At 36.9% G+C, this 17,108-nt stretch overlaps 1 protein-coding gene across 1 annotated transcript in view; it reads right to left on the reverse strand.

Annotated features, from left to right (window-relative positions):
• Positions 1-1,569: 1,569 nt before the first annotated feature.
• The window catches only part of LOC127856354 (uncharacterized), a 35,839-nt gene continuing 20,300 nt past the window's right edge, over positions 1,570-17,108 (reverse strand). The window contains exon 3 of the mRNA XM_052392499.1: positions 1,570-9,678. Coding sequence (XP_052248459.1) covers positions 8,726-9,678 — 953 coding nt within the window. The 3' untranslated portion in view covers positions 1,570-8,725. The remainder of the gene's footprint in view (positions 9,679-17,108) is intronic.

Here is a 17,108-nt window from a genome sequence, read left to right on the forward strand (position 1 = left end):
GTTCTTAAGAACAAACAGGAATAATGCACGCATTCATTTAAATTAGTTTGCATTATTTTGCGTTGAATGTTCCGTTTTATTACTTTCTGAGCGCTGTGCCTTCAAGATAATTTCCATGAGGTAATAATATTCAAGACGGTAATCTGCACAATCATGTTCATAATAATCACACTCGAATCCGTTGTCGCCGTTATCATCATCATCATCGTCGTCGTCGTCGTCGTCGTCGTCATCATCATCATCATCATCATCATCATCATCATCATCATCATCATCATCATCATCATCATCATCATCATCATCATCATCATCATCATCATCATCATCATCATCATCATCATCACAATCATCATCATAATCATCATCATCATCGTCGTCGTCGTCATGATCATCATCGTCATCGTCGCCGTCGTCGTCGTCGTCGTCATCATTATCATAATCCTCCTCCTCCTCCTCCTCCTCCTCTTCCTCCTCCTCCTCCTCCTCCTCCTCCTCCTCATCATCATCATCATCATCATCATCATCATCATATTCTTCTTCTTCCTCTTCTTCTTCTTCTTCATCAACATCATCATCATCATCATCACAATCATCAACATCAGCATAATCATCATCTTCTTCTTCTTCATCATCATCATCATCACCATCAAGTATCTCACAGTCGTAGTTTCATTATCGTTTGTATTACTACTTTATTTAGTCGGCAGTTAACGAATACGTTCTCATCATGTTCAAAATCATTCCAAAGATCAATTTCCGAAATCGCTTCCTTATGTAAAACATCAACAACAAGAGAGGCTCTTGCATTGTTATTAACAATATATACCAAATTAATTGTATTTGCCATAAACAAATCACAACGTAGTGTTAATGTGTCAAAGATGCTCTAATATTTTAGCATGAGTGCAATTTCTCAAATATAAATGTTGTATATATAATACACAAACGTCTAAATGCCTCTGATATTTTGTGTGAATGAATTTCATATTTTATTTTGGTTGAATTAAGAAGTGATTTCAATAATAAGTTAACCGACATGTTACTGAGTCCGTTCGGTTTTAAACAGTGGCAATTATTTAATATTATGTAAATGAATGATTATATTGACCGGAAGCAACAGACACATTACGGATACGAATGAAGCAAAACATTTCGAGTGATTCAACACTATGCTGTGCATAGCTCATTTGGTTCTTTAGACCGAGTACCGGGGTTATTTTAAATTGCAAGACTTAATCGAAAAAGAAACAGTTTAAATAAGCAATGTTTTACGTTTTAAATGTAATAATAATAGCGAATATTTTACCCTCGTTCTATGAAAAATGCGCTGTTAGCCTGTGTACTTGGCATATGCTAATTAGGGGCGACAATCCCCGCATAAACTCAAATGTCGCTAAGACAACACTTTTTTTAAACAACAAATTCCATAAAAACTCAAATTTAGCCTATTCGGACAGCACGGGCTTATCGTGGACGATCCTGTTCGCACATGCTCACTGCTCAGTTGTTATTGAAAAGAAGTTCAATCAATTATCACCCGATCTACCCGGTAATAAACAATAAAATAGAAACATGTATTTTAATTTATTAAAATACCCTACAACATATTATAACACACAAAATAATGACAAGAATAAACTTGAACAAATCTTTAACATGATACAGATCTTCGTGAAACTAAAAGAACAGAGTTTAGTTTGGTTCAAATAAATACGTTGAGTCATTATAAAAGAACACACATTTACATATACGAATGCACAGTTCGTATGCAGATTAACCCATTTATGCCTAGTGGACACTCCCATTCTTCTAAATTGGATCAATTTATTTCCAAAATTAGGGATGTTTAGTATATTTTATTCTATATTTACAATATTTCTTACAGAAATTCCTTTAAGCAAACAGCGCAGACCCGGATGAGACGCCGCATCATGAGACGTCATATCTGGGTCTACGCTGTTTGCAAAGGCCTTTTTTTCTAGACGCTAGGCATACATGGGTTAAAAATTCAACCTGCTTTATTTGATTGCGATGTTCGAATAATATTTATACACTTAAACAACCCATTTAATGAAATTGTGACATGAATACTGCATGCCTATTCCAATACTACTAAAACGCATATAAATATTAATGCACATATAATTTCCTTTCAATTAAATCCGTTTCAAACACAATAGCGTCGTCTTCTAAAAATAAACGCAGTTATGTTGGAATCGCCTTATATATGGCAAATATATAGAACAATTACAGAGAACCAGCATAGTTGAATCAAATCCCTGCCTTCATAACCAACCACGTGATGATAGCCTAGCCACGTGGTACAACAATTTTACAGTTGTAATTTTTACTTTTTTTAGGCAATTTTATATTTAATTTGAACCTTAACTTGTACACTTTTGTCAAAATGTAAAAGAAAATGATACTACTTTTCATAGTATAATACTTAAACCAATTTAATAAAATCCTACATAATCTGGTACTGGTAGGATTTTCTTGTGCTGGCCGAGATTGTATGTGAGAGCAAGGAACGACAACTCTGCATGGAGATTGGCTTAATGCATGTGCGTAACGTGTCTTTCCTGATTACCTTATGTAAGCAGTTCAGCCAATCAACATCACTTTCCGCTTCGACTGGATTTGTTCCAAGAAGGGACTTACTTACAACGAAAAATATCATAAAAGCGAAAAGTGTCACCCTGAATAACCTGGGCGTTTAACACATTTTAATCTGGCACGGCAGTTTACTCACATGCATTTCGCACAGTTTTCACGAAACGCGAAATATATATGTTCCATGTTTTAAACACTAAATTTACAATAGTCAATATATCAGTTGATTTCGAAATCATAACAATTAATGATAAGACGGAACTGCTTATAACAAAAATGCAGAATCGTAATAAATATATTTCACCGGTTATTGGCGTACTCTATTTAGTATCATTGAATAGTAAATGAGGTCCGATACTAACACATAAACGTCATAGATGTTGTAACATCATAACAATTAAAGATCTAAGTAGAAATACAGAATAATTAACGTAAACTGTTACTCTAAAATACACAATATTTAAAACAGTTTAAAATGTCGTAACTTGTTCATAAAACGTTTTTACAAGATACGATATAACGCATACATACATACATATAACATTCGTATGTAACATAAATATAACAATGTTATAATATTTATAGTGTGATAAACATAACAATAAATACGTGACACAATGACAAGAAAATATGCGAGCTTCTATAAATATCAATGCCATTTCGTCGAAAGTACGACAAATATCTATACTAGTAAAATAACGTCATTTTCAGTCGCGAATAATTTTTCTCTTGTGTTAACTTAATGTTATAAAAATATGTACGTAAACATACAATCCGCATTTTACAGTTTTCATGTATTAGCCTTCTCATAGTGTGTATAAGCCTTCTCATAGTGTGTATTAGCCTTCTCATAGTGTGTATTAGCCTTCTCATAGTGTGTATTAGCCTTCTCATAGTGTGTAATAGCCTCCTCATAGTGTGTATTATCCTTCTCATAGAGTGTATTAGCCGTCTTATAGTGTGTTTTAGCCTTCCCATAGTGTGTATTAGCCTCCTCATAGAGTGTATTAGCCTTCTCATAGTGTGTATTAGCCTTCTCATAGTGTGTATTAGCCTCCTCATAGTGTGTATTAGCCTCCTCATAGAGTGTATTAGCCTTCTCATAGTGTGTATTAGCCTTCTCATAGTGTGTATTAGCCTTCTCATAGAGTGTATTAGCCGTCTTATAGTGTGTTTTAGCCTTCCCATAGTGTGTATTAGCCTCCTCATAGTGTGTATTAGCCTTCTCATAGTGTAAAATCATGATTATTCTTATGACATTAATTTTAGCTGATTTATTTGGTTGACCGATCCATGAATTAAACGCAATCACGCCTTAAAATGACCCACGCAAATTTATCATTTTTTTCAAAATCGGAAATCTACGTACTATAGTGTCCACAAAAACGATTTTTTATGCCACGAAATCTCAAGCTGCCTGATGTAACTTTTTTTTAAATTAAAAAGCGCTTTTTTCCAATTATCTTTTATTTATGAAACGGGCTAATACCAGCATTGATTGAACATAATTGGACTTAAAAGGCGTTGGGCATGACATCGAAAAATGGGGCTTAATGCATAGGCGTAAAGTAACGTCCCAGATTAGCCTCTGACGTCCGCAGAGGCTAATAAGGGATGAAACTCCGCCTTCGTGGATTTCTTTTTCGTTTCAGGAATATATTTTTAAAACAAAAATCGAGTCAAACGGAAGGTGTCGTCAATGATTAGCCTATGCAGACAGCACTTGCCTATCTGGGACGATACTTTTCGCATATGAATTAAGACCCTTTTTTCCAGAGCGAGTGTAAAATATATAACATATACGTTAAATCCTATCCGTTTTTTTATCATAAAGGTATGATCTGTTTATCAGATTGCTATTGTATCATATAGAATAAGCAATATAAGCTTTTAAACCAGCTTACCAACTTATGCTTTGTGATGAACGATTCGAGGGTGATGACCTCACTTTATCTCATTGAAGTATGTTTTTGACTGTAATGTATTGTATAGGCAATGGGTAACAAACCAATAAACATAACGGATGGTGACCAGAATGCCTCCTCTTATAAAAGTTCTTGCGTTTCAGTTTGCCTAGATGTATCTGCGATTGTCACGATTTCTGTAACCTTGCAAAACCTTTTTGCATAATTTATCAACATATTTATGGCCCGGAGCCAGTGGACACCAAATTTGAGTTGATTGTACTTTATTTGCGATTGTCACGCTAACCTTGGCCTATATTTGATGAAATGTTTGGCCTGTATTTGATGTCATTTTGCTGTAACCTTCGAGCAACTTTGTGCATAATGTATCATCATTTGTCATTGCGGCGAGACAGTAGTCACTGGACTCGCTTAGATCTTGCATTAAAACACCACACATGAACCGATCAATTTAAATTTTACACCTTTGCACGGGAATTATAACAATGTCTTTACAAAAACACTCACATTCATCTGATATTAACGTAGTTCTTACTTGTGACCGATATGTCCTATTTTTTTAATTAGAGCGTGTACTTTACAACATTGAAATTAAATATAGATCAAGGTTATCCCAAAATACTTGCCAGGCATGTCTCTATGTTAAGTAGTCAAACAACAGAAAAAAAAACTGGTAACCGGTCACCTCTTTTTTGTTAAGTTGGAAGATGCAGTAATATACTTGTGTTTATAATATCATAAATAGAGCAACGCTTTAGGAAAAGGGAGCTAAATGAATGTGCGTAAAATGTCGTCCCAGATTAGCATGTGAAGTCTGCACCGGCTAATCAGAGACGGCACTTTCCGATTTTGTGATTGTGAACGTTTAAAGGTACTCGTACAACCATAGTTAGACAGTGTCACTTGAAAAAGTTTTAAATAATTATATGCACAGTAAAGTGTCTGTCATTTATATGAATATACCATGTTTTTATGCAAACAAGATTTTAGTTGGTCGTAAATGTATACACATTTAACCAAACCAACCCACAATATAATACAAATGATGGAGAACTCTCATATACAGAATGATTGAATAAAGTCACAATTCTGAATAATAATGGTAATATGTGTGTATAAAATTAATCTTAACTTAAAAGCTTTACTTAAAAGTGTTTTGTTCACAGAATGACTTAAAGGGCAAACCTTAAAATATGCTTACAGTATGACGAATGGCAGTAATACTGATCGTGACTTCTCTGCAAACGCTTTATGCACTTAAACCATATGTCAAGCTAGTTAGATGCGAAGCTAAAAATGTAATGTTTAACAAAAATAATAGTAAATTCTGTGAACAATTGCATTTAAAATGTAACCGGGAATGTATGATATGGGGATTAACTGACTAAAATAGTACTGGCAGTAGCAACAAACACATTATAGAACGCTTTACAACAGTTCGAATCATTTTTGGGAAAAAATGACGATTAAAATGAGTAGTGGAGAAAGTTCGGACACATTCTGGATGTTGGAAATATGTTGAACGCGTCTCCTTTGAAACGATATTACATAAGTGAACATGCTTCATACACGCAATATGTGATGATCAAGTATATCTGGAAAATACTATATGTACAATTACACGTTTAATATTTTGTATACGAATGTTTCTAAAAATATATAATAAAATTCTTTAAATATAACAGGACTGAAGCGGTTTTCCGAGAATTATCAATTATTGTACCATTGCGAAAAGTAAATATACTTGAAATCCAAACACAAAGTTAATTAAAGTTAACATTTTCTAAAATACGAAATGAACTGTAAAAAACACGTGTGTTATAAACATAAAAACAACATGAGTCTCGCTCTGTGTAAACGGGCCTTAATGCATGGGCGTTAGGTGTCATCCCAGATTAGCCTGTGCATACCTCACAGGCTAATTGGGGGACGACACTTTCCGCTGATTTTGGATTTTTGCTACCAAGATACTTTCTTTTCACGAAAAAGAGGGCCAAGATGGCCCTTGTTAGCTCACCTGAGAGGAGTCGGTTCATTCAATCTTTACCAAATGTCAAACTTGACCTAGATATTGTCCAGACAAATATCCTGGTCAAGTTTCATCATTATTTCATCTGCGAGTCATGATCAATGTACCTATGAAGTTTCATGATCCTAGGCGTAAGCATTCTTGAGTCATCATCCGGAAACAATTTTTCTAAGTTGAGTCACCGTGACCTTGACAGCCATTGTGTGAATACATTTTTGGCACTGTGACCATGGCCTTTGACCTAGTGACCTGATAATCAATAGGGGTCATCTGCAAGTCATGATAAAAAACCTATGAAGTTTCATCCAGAAACCATTTTACTATTTCAGGTCACCGTGACATTGACCTTTGACCTAGTGACCTGAAAATCAATAGGGGTCATCTGCAAGTCATGATCATTGTACCTATAAAGTTTCATGATCCTATGCACAAGCGTTCTTGAGTTATCATCCAGAAACCATTTTACTATTTCAGGTCACCGTAACCTTGACCTTTGACCTAGTGACCTGAAAATCAATAGCGGCTTTTTTCGAGTCATGATCAATGTACCTATGAAGTTTCATGATCCTAGGCCTAAGCGTTCTTGAGTTATCATCCGGAAACCATTTTACTATTACGGGACATCGTGACCTTGACCTTTCACCTAGTGACCTGAAAATCAATAGGGGTTATCTGCAAGTAATGATCAATGTTTCTATGAAGTTTCATGATCCTAGGCGGCATAAGCGTTCTTGAGTTATCATCCGGAAACCATTTTACTGCTTTGGGTCACCGTGACCTTGACCTTTGACCTAGTGACCTGAAAATCAATAGAGGTTATCTGCAAGTATTGATCAATGTATCTATGAAGTTTCATGATCCTAGGCATAAGCGTGCTTGAGTTACCATCCGGAAACCATTTTACTGCTTTGGGTCACCGTGACCTTGACCTTTGACCTAGTGACCTGAAAATCAATAGGGGACATGTGCGAGTCATGATCAATGTACCTATGAAGTTTCATGATCCTTGGCATTAGCGCTCTTGAGTTATCATCCAGAAAACATCTGGTGGACGGACGGACCGACATGAGCAAAACAATTTACCCCCTCTTCTTCGAAAGGGGGGGGGGGGACATATTGAGAAAACTGCCCCCTTCCCAGAAGCCATGTTATTTAACTGACCGGAACCATTTTGAACGCAACTCTCGTATCAAGGAAACAAATGTTCTGAGCAAATTTCATGAAAATTGGGCCAAAAATGTGACTTCTACTGTGTTCACATGTTTTCACTATTATTATACATATAGAGAAAATGCCCCGCCCACTGGCGGCCATGTTTTTTCACCGATCCCGACCATTTTCAGACTCGTCCGAGATATCAATAAAAACATCGTTTGGACCAACTTTCATGATGTTTGGGCAAAAATTGTGACTTCTAGAGTGTTTGTAAGGTTTCTCTATAGCAACATAGGGAAAACTGCCACAATATACATATAGAGAAAAATGCCCCGCCCACTGGCGGCCATGTTTTTTCACCGATCTCGACCATTTTCAAACTCGTCCGAGACATCAATTTAACCAATATTTTGACCGACTTTCATGATGATTGGACAAAAATTGTTACTTCTAGAGTGTTTACAAGGTTTCTCTTTAGCCAATTATGGAAAACTGCCCCGTCCACTGGCGGCCATGTTTTTCAACGGATACTTTTAAACTCAACCAAGATATCATTAAGACAAACATTTTTACAAAATTACATGAAGATTGGGCGTAAAATGTGACTTCTACAGTGTTTACAAGGTTTTACTTTTTTTTTTACCTAGTGACCTAGTTTTGGACCCGGCACAACCCAGTTTCGAACTCTGCCGAGATTTCGTTGGGACAAAGCTTCTGACCAAGTTTCATGAAGATGGGACAAGAAATGTGGCCTCAAGAGTGTTTACGAGCAAATGTTAACGGACGAACGGACGGACGGACATACGACGGACAAAGACCGGTCACAAAAGCTCACCTGAGCAATCAGGTGAGCTAAAAATACCATAAAAGCTGAAGTTAAGGCGGAAAGTGTCGTCCCTGATTAGCCTGTTCTGACTGCACAACCCAATCTGGGACGACAATTTACGCAAAACAATTAAGCCCCCGTATAACAGAGCGCGGCTCAATTAAATGACGAAAATGCTTACGCTGTGACTAGGCAATGACATGACTGGGGAATAAGATGTTTTATAACGCCCTGTTTTAATTTCATGTGCCTATCAAGATAAACATAATTAAAATCTTTAAATAAGTACGGTTCACATGATAGTTTATTGTACGGCGTGATCAATGACGTGACGTCAGCAGTGTCGTGACGTAATAAAATGTTTGTCGTCGACGTCGCACACATTGTTACATTAACAGATTCTGGATATAACACACGCGAAATATCTGCGGTAATATTCTGTAGAAATGTGCTCTGCACACAGCAATTTGGTATATACTGTGGCCTCAAATCTTTCTGGGATGATGTCATAGAACTGTCATGACGAGTTGACGTCATATGCCTGTCATGACGATTGGTGTGAAGTATATGCGATGCAGAGTTGCCGTGGCTGGATCTTTTTTGTCTATAACTAGACTGAGGTAGTGGCGATCTATAGTCCACATGAATAAACGGAATAAAAGTCCTTCCGGACGCCCGTTCCCCGGGCCGTTTCCTCTTCCGTTCTATTTCCAACTTGATTTTTTTACTGCACCGTTTGCACCGGAAACACAACGTGTAAGAGTCGTGCGCACTGAATACGCTGGGAAAATGCGAAATTGGCAAATCAAATTGGTACCAACCAGTTTTTTGAATTCGCCTTTGAGTTTTTACAAGATTAATATTACTGTCTCCATCTGAAATAGTCACGTGAATTTTTCTGCCCCTAGTGCGTTTGTTTTTGCGCTTTTGGTTCTTTTTCTTTTTCCCGGAGTTGTCATTTCTTCCGGAGGCGGTGTCTGCGATTTGCGCATCACGCGCACCACGTGCCTGCTTGACGTCATGACCCGTATCCCGTACTTTACGTATGTACATGTATAGGGGCATACGAAAAGGCTTCGTGTTGTTGGCCTTCTTAAAATTGAAAACGAGGCATTTGCTCTTCTTTGATGCTGAAAGGATAAAAAAAAAACACCATAAAGTACAGTTATAACAACGGTTTCGGAAATGCTATGTTTGACCGAAAACAAACCTAGTTCTCTATTAACCCATTTAAGTCTAGTGGACTCTCCCATCCTTCTAAATTGGATCAATTTATTTCCAAAATTAGGCATGTCTAGTATATTTATTTCTATATTTAGAACATTTCTTACAGAAATTCCTTTAAGCAAACAGCGACGACCCTGATGAGACGCCGCATCATCTGGGTCTACGCTGTTTGCCAAGGCCTTTTTTTAGACGATAGGCATAAATGGGTTAACAACATATAAGAAATCATGGTCTTTTAACACAATTCTGATTCGTCGTTCTTCATTAAAGATGCTGTCCTGTTGGCAAATATGATACTTATAATGATGATGATGAGCCTTATCGGAAGTGTTGATGCTGTTGTTCATGATGATGATGACGGTGATTTTGTTTGCTTCACTGAGCGTTAGTTGAAATGCATCACATAAATGACCAATTAAATGTTCGCTGTTCCTTTTTTTGGAAAATAAGTACATGTTCATCTTGCAAATTATATAATTATAATTATTATGTTTTGTGATACTACGAGGATTGCTTATATAAAGTATGAAATGCATTACTCATTTTATGAGCACGGATGGCCGAGTGATATATAAGTGATAGACTTACACTCCAGGGGTCAATAGTTCGAGCCCAGTTGAGGGTTACTTTTTTTTCTTCCATTATTTTTTTCTTTCTTGGAGCTTTTTATATCCAATGTTTGCATTGATCAATATAAAGCATTTAATGACAAATTTCATTACATGACACAATCTGTAAAAAAGGACCCTTAAATGATTACATACATAAAAACAATTGCCACGTCACGACCCGCGCATGCTTTCTAAATTATTAATGCTTATTGAACATTATCGAGCATGAGTAAAACCAGTCAGGATAGACTTCTAAATGTGTTTATTCTTAACCCATGTATGCCTAGCTTCTAGAAACAAGAGGGCCTGAAAGGCCCAACGTCGCTCACCTGAGATAACAAGATATTATTGGGACAAATCTTCTGACCAAATTTCACGAAGATCTGAAAATAAATGTGGCCTCTAGAGTGTTAACAAGGTTTTACTATAGCCATATAAGGAAAAATGCCCCGCCCCAGTGGTGGCCATGTTTCTGAACCAACCGGCATCATTTTTGAACTCGTCCAAGATATTAATGGGATGAATCTTCTGACTAAGTTTCATGAAGATCGGACAGTAAATGTGGCCTCTAGAGTGTTAACAAGATTTTACTATAGCCATATAAGGAAAAATGCCTCGCCCCTTGGAAGCCATGTTTTCAAGCAAACATAAGTATTTTCAAACTCATCCAAGATATCATTGAGACCATTCTTCTGATCAAATATCATGAAGATTGGACAATAAATGTGGCCTCCAGAGTGTTAACAAGGTTTTACTATAGTCATATATAGCCATATAAGGAAAAATGCCCCGCCCCTGGTGGCCATGTTTTTAAAGCAACCAAAACCATTTTCGAACTCATCCAAGATATCGTTGGGACAAATCTTCTGACCAAGTTTCATGATGATCGGAAAATAAATGTGACCTCTAGAGTGTTAACAAGGTTTTACTATAGCCATATATGGAAAATAGCCCCGCCCCAGTGGTGGCCATGTTTCTGAACCAACCGGCATCATTTTTGAACTTCTTCAAGATATTATTGGGATGAATCTTCTGACTGAGTTTCATGAAGATCGGACTATAAATGTGGCCTCTAGAGTGTTAACAAGATTTAACTATGGCCTTATATAGCCATATAAGGAAAAATGCCCCGTCCCTTGGCGGCCATGTTTTTCAAGCAAACGTAACCATTTTTAAACTCATCCAAGATATCATTAACACAAATCTTCTGACCATATTTCATCAAGATTGGACAAAATATGTGGCCTCTAGAGTGTAAACAAGGTTTTACTATATATAGCAATATAAGGAAAAATGCCCCGCCCCTTGACAACCATGTTTTTTAAGCCAAGGTTACCATTTTTTAACTCATCCAAGATATCATAAGGACGAATCAACTGAGCAGGTTTCATGAAGATTGGAAAATAAATGTGACCTCTAGAGTGTTAACAAGATTTCACCATAGCCATATAAGGAAAAATGCCCCGCCCCCTGGCGGCCATGTTTGTCAACCAACCGGCATCATTTTCGAACTCGTCCAAGATATTACTGGGATGAATCTTCTAACCAAGTTTCATGAAGATCAGGCAAAAAATGTGGTCTCTAGAGAGTGAACAAGATTTTACTATAGCCATATAAGGAAAAATGCCCCGCCCCCTTACGGCCATGTTTTTTCAATCAACCGGCATCATTTTTGAACTCGTCCAAGATATTATTGGGATAAATCTTCTGACCAAGTTTCATGAAGATCAGACAATAAATGTGGCCTCTTGAGTGTTAACAAGATTTTACTTTAGCTATATATACCCATTTAAGGAAAAATGCCCCGCCCCTTGGCAGCCATGTTTTTCAAGCAAACGTAACCATTTTCGAACTCATCCAAGATATCATTGAGACCAATCTTCTGACCAAATTTCATGAATATTGGACGATAAATGTGGCCTCTAGAGAGTTAACCACAGGCAGCAGTATCATAAATTTGCCCCCCCTCCCCCGGGACCCTTGCCCCCCCCCCCCCCCCCCCCCCCGAGCTTACCCCAGGGGTTCCAGATTGTTAAATGTACACCTATTGTGCATGGTTTGACTTTTCAACAACGAATTTTGACAAAAATTCATAGTTTGATAAAATAACCCTCGTAAAGGTATTATATATACACAAGGTATGTAACGCACTACATGCCTATTGCTGAAAGATTGTGGAACAATGGACGTGACCTTTTTCATCGAAACACATATGTTTCCATGCAGTTGCAGACAAAATGCAACTGGATTCGTTAAAAGACAGTAAATGCAACGAGATTACATATCTAACCGATCTCCTGCTCGGCTAATAACTTTAATATTCAATTAAATTCGACTTTCTCGCTACATGTTTGTGTTTTGCTGTCATATTTTGTCGATCGAATGCTCGGTTCTAATACGCCATATCATTGGCCAACACAACGAGAACAACCAACCAGATGACGCGTTATAAAATTTAAATGGTGTCCATGTGTAGATGAAACGCCGAGTGACATATAGCGAGAAAGTCAAATTTAATTGAATATTAAAGTTGTTAGCCGAGCAGGAGATCGGTTAATTGTGTAATCACGTAAGGGGGCGGGGCATTTGCTGCCTGTGGAGTTAACAAGTCAAATGTTGACGCCGCACAACGCACGACGGACGACGGAACAAAAGGCGATCACAATAGTTCACCATGAGCACGTTGTGCTCAGGTGAGCTAAATGGCCTTGGCAAACAGCGTAGACCCAGATGACACGCCGCATGATGCGGCGTCTCATTAGGGTCTGCGCTGTTTGCTTAAAGGAATTTCTGTACGGAATATTCTAAATATAGAAATAAATATACTTGACATCCCTAATTTTGGAAATAAATTGATCCAATTTAGAAGGATGGGAGAGTCGACTAGGCATACATGGGTTAATAAGATGAAACGAGAGCGAAAGCTGAAGCGTACTCTAGTTGTTCGAGATCTATTTGTTCTGGGTAAAATTAAATGAATGCTATAGTAAAAGTGTACTTTGACCGAAATGTGTAAGTCATGCAAAAGCATCGTTTCCGGTTGATCGACCTCCGAGCAGAGATATTTCAGGTACTACTATTAATTATGAGCTAATCTAAAGTTGAGTTGAGTTGATCTAAAATAGATAATAGAGATTCAATTTTAAAACTATATGTGTATTATAATACGGTTTCAATGTAACGCATAAAATCATAAATGGCACGTCAAGCACATTTGGTAAAATAGTAAATAGTAAATTTGATAAAGGGAAATTACTCTGTCAAGCTTATTAAAAACGACGTTATTGGAAAGGCCCGTGTTTGGTTACAGGTGCAAATGTCAACAAAAACTTTAACACTGTGTAACATAACGTTAACAACGAAAACGGATGCTTCTTTTAAAACAATGTGATACAAAACGTTTCACATTTAATGGGTGTTTGCAACTACTTATAAATATAACAATTGTGAAAACTTAGAATAAAGATCACATATCCTTAAAACTTAATGATTTTTAAAGTTAAGTTAATAACTTTTCAAACAATGATTGTTTAAATCTGTGAATTAAACCAATCGGTAAAAAAAATAATCGTTTTTGAAAACTTGAACACAAATGCATGAGTGCACGTAACTTGTTATTACATTCACATTAAAATAATAATGAAAACGAAGTGTCAATGTGATCAAGCCGCGTCTTCCATAGGAATGTTCATTCGACATAAACCCACATGCAATCTCTTTGTAAGAAGTTGAATTGAATGAATACAATTAAAATAAATTAAAATCCAAGGCCAAACGTTATTTCCGTGTATGAATGACTGAGCAGAATTAACATCGGCGCATTTTTCAAAAAACATCCCGCTGTCATATTTCATGAACACTTTCCGCCTCAACCCTTTTATGCCATAGGACTCTAAAATTGGATCAATGTATTTCCAAAATTAGGGATGTCTAGTATATTTATATCTGTATTTGGAATATTTCAAACATAAATTCCTTTAAGCAAACAGCGCAGACCCTGATGAGACGCCGCGTCATGCCAACGCCTTTTTCTAGACGCTATGCATAAATGGGTTATCTGGGTTTTCGCTAAGAAAAAGAATACCTTTACACGAAAAATACCATAAAAGTGGAAAGTGTCGTGTCTGATCTGCCTGTGCAGATGACAGTTTACGAGCTATGCGAATACGCTTTTATTTGACATCAGAAGCAAAAAATGTAAATATTTAAATGAATAAAAATACAACGCTACACCGAGAAAAGTAACATACAGCTCAATTGAAATTATCGAGTTAAAATAGTACAATTAGAATCAATTCAAATATAATTCATGACGTCCATTCTATTGATTGTATCGGATGTAATCGACATCAGGGAGGCTGACCCCACCCCACATGTTTCCAGTTTAAAGCGGAAGTCCGCGAAGTCTTATTTAATATGTTAAAGTACTAGTATATTTAAACAAACTAGAACTTGTCACAGACGTGACGAATACCCCAACATGCCGCATTGGCTCAGAATATTTTGCATGCTGTCTTCACAAAAAACAGCGGACACCATGCTCAATGTTTAAAACGCAATAAGCGACCCCGTGACCTAGTTTCTGACCCGGCATGGCTCATGTTCGAACTTGACCTACACATCATCTAGATACAACTTCTGACCAAGTTTGATAAAGCTCGGCTGAAAACCACTTGAATTAGAGAGCGGACACCATGCTGAATGTTTAAAACGCACTAAGTGACCCCATGACCTAGTTTTTGACCCGGCATAACCCATATTCGAACTTGACCTAGATATAATCTAGATACAACATCTGACCAAGTTTGGTGAAGATTGGATGAAAACAACTTGAATTAAAGAGCGGGCACTTTATACGGACCGGCAGACCGACAGACCGACCAACCGACAGACAAGCTCACTCCTATATACCCCCTAAACTTTTTTTGTGGGTGTATAATTTTAACACAATGAAAAAGGATATTTTTGTTTGAGAACTACTTTCTTTATTGATGACATTAATGTTGTACTTTGTGTGTCCAAAACGATTGGTACGTGCGGATAAATACAGTTATGCCATAGCGTGATTTATTACCGTGACGCCATACAGAGATGTCTGATGTCATACAGCAATGCCAAACAGTATTGTAACGCGGTAATGTCATATAGGGACGTCGTACAGTGATATTTGGTGTCATACAGTTATGTCATACAGTGATATCATTAAGTGATGTTATACAGTGATATCATAAAGTGATGTCATACAGTGTTTTCATAAAGTGATGTCATATAGTGATGTCATACATAGATGTATTCAACTTCTTACAAAGAGATCTTACAATGATAGAATACAGTGAGTCATACAGTGATGTCATATAGTGATGTCATACAGTGATGTCATACAGTGATGTCGTCATACAGTGAGTTCTATGATGATAGAGTGAAGAGGAATCGTCATTCACAAATAAACGCTACAGAAAAGAGGCGATCAAAAGTAACAAACAATCAAACACTTAATTTTAAGGTTGCGTTTTGTTTTTTGGGAAGTAAATTGTCCATAGGAATATATTTCAGTAAAGTCTGATATTGACACGATAAATATGTACTACTGATTTAAAAAAGTTTTTGTCGGTTACACTATGACGTTCACTGATCTCTGCAAATATGTATGTGTATTATCATATTTATGAACTATGCTCCTGTTATTTAATGACTACAAAACAAGTCGATATCTGGCAGATGACTTAGCCGATGGGGGGCTTCAGTAGTTGATATGAAAGTGATACCAGTCGGTGACATGAGGTGACACCTAAGGCTTTTTGCCCTGAACCAGTCGAATGTCGCGTGCTGTTACCCATAAAGGTTTGCTGATATTATAACAGATAATACATGTGTAACGTAAAGAAATGCGGACTAAGCGTATATGTTTGGATTGTGATGACGATGTACATGAAGAAATCAATGTTGTTGCTTATGATGATGGTTATGTCTCTATCCGGAATGTGTTTTCCAAATAAATACAGATTCATAAGTAGTTTTAATTCATGTTACCAACAACAAGCATTCATAATCACGTTCACACCTACAGACGCTTCGTGACTTGTCGCGAGTTTGTGAAGCCAATAGAAATTAATCTTTATTAAAAGTCTCCTGTATATTTACATGGCAACGTAGTTCATAATTGAATGAATGAATCTTAGCAATACAGCATAGTGCGACTTTTTTGAAACTTACAATGATTAAGATATGTTGGTGGTGATTCAGAATTCGATTTGAACCTTAAGCTGAGAAAACGGGGCTTAATGCATGTGCGAAAAGTGTCGTCCAATATAAACCTGTGCAGTCTGCAGAGGCTATTCATGAACGAAACTCTCCGCTCAAATTGGATTTTCGCTAAAAAGGGACTTCTTTTAAACAAAAATAACATAAAAGTGTTGGGATCGTTCCTTATCAGCATATGCGGACTGCAAAGACTAATCTGAGGAGAAACTTTACGCACATGGATTAATCCCCGGTTATATCAGGGCGCGGCGAATCTCTAATATAAACATATGATTTAAAAAAGAAATCATATAAACTGATTATTGGTGTCCGGTGCGTCATAGTGACGAGTCAAATTGACGTCAATGGCCTGGAATAGTCAGAATGACACAGTAAGGCGATATTTGTTTAACCGACATATTGGTTATCAGAGATTTTCAATAGGGCATAATGTGTTTATTCAGAATCCTGACATCATTTCA

Source organism: Dreissena polymorpha, chromosome 13, assembly GCF_020536995.1.
Source record: "Dreissena polymorpha isolate Duluth1 chromosome 13, UMN_Dpol_1.0, whole genome shotgun sequence".
Classification (NCBI taxonomy): domain Eukaryota; kingdom Metazoa; phylum Mollusca; class Bivalvia; order Myida; family Dreissenidae; genus Dreissena; species Dreissena polymorpha.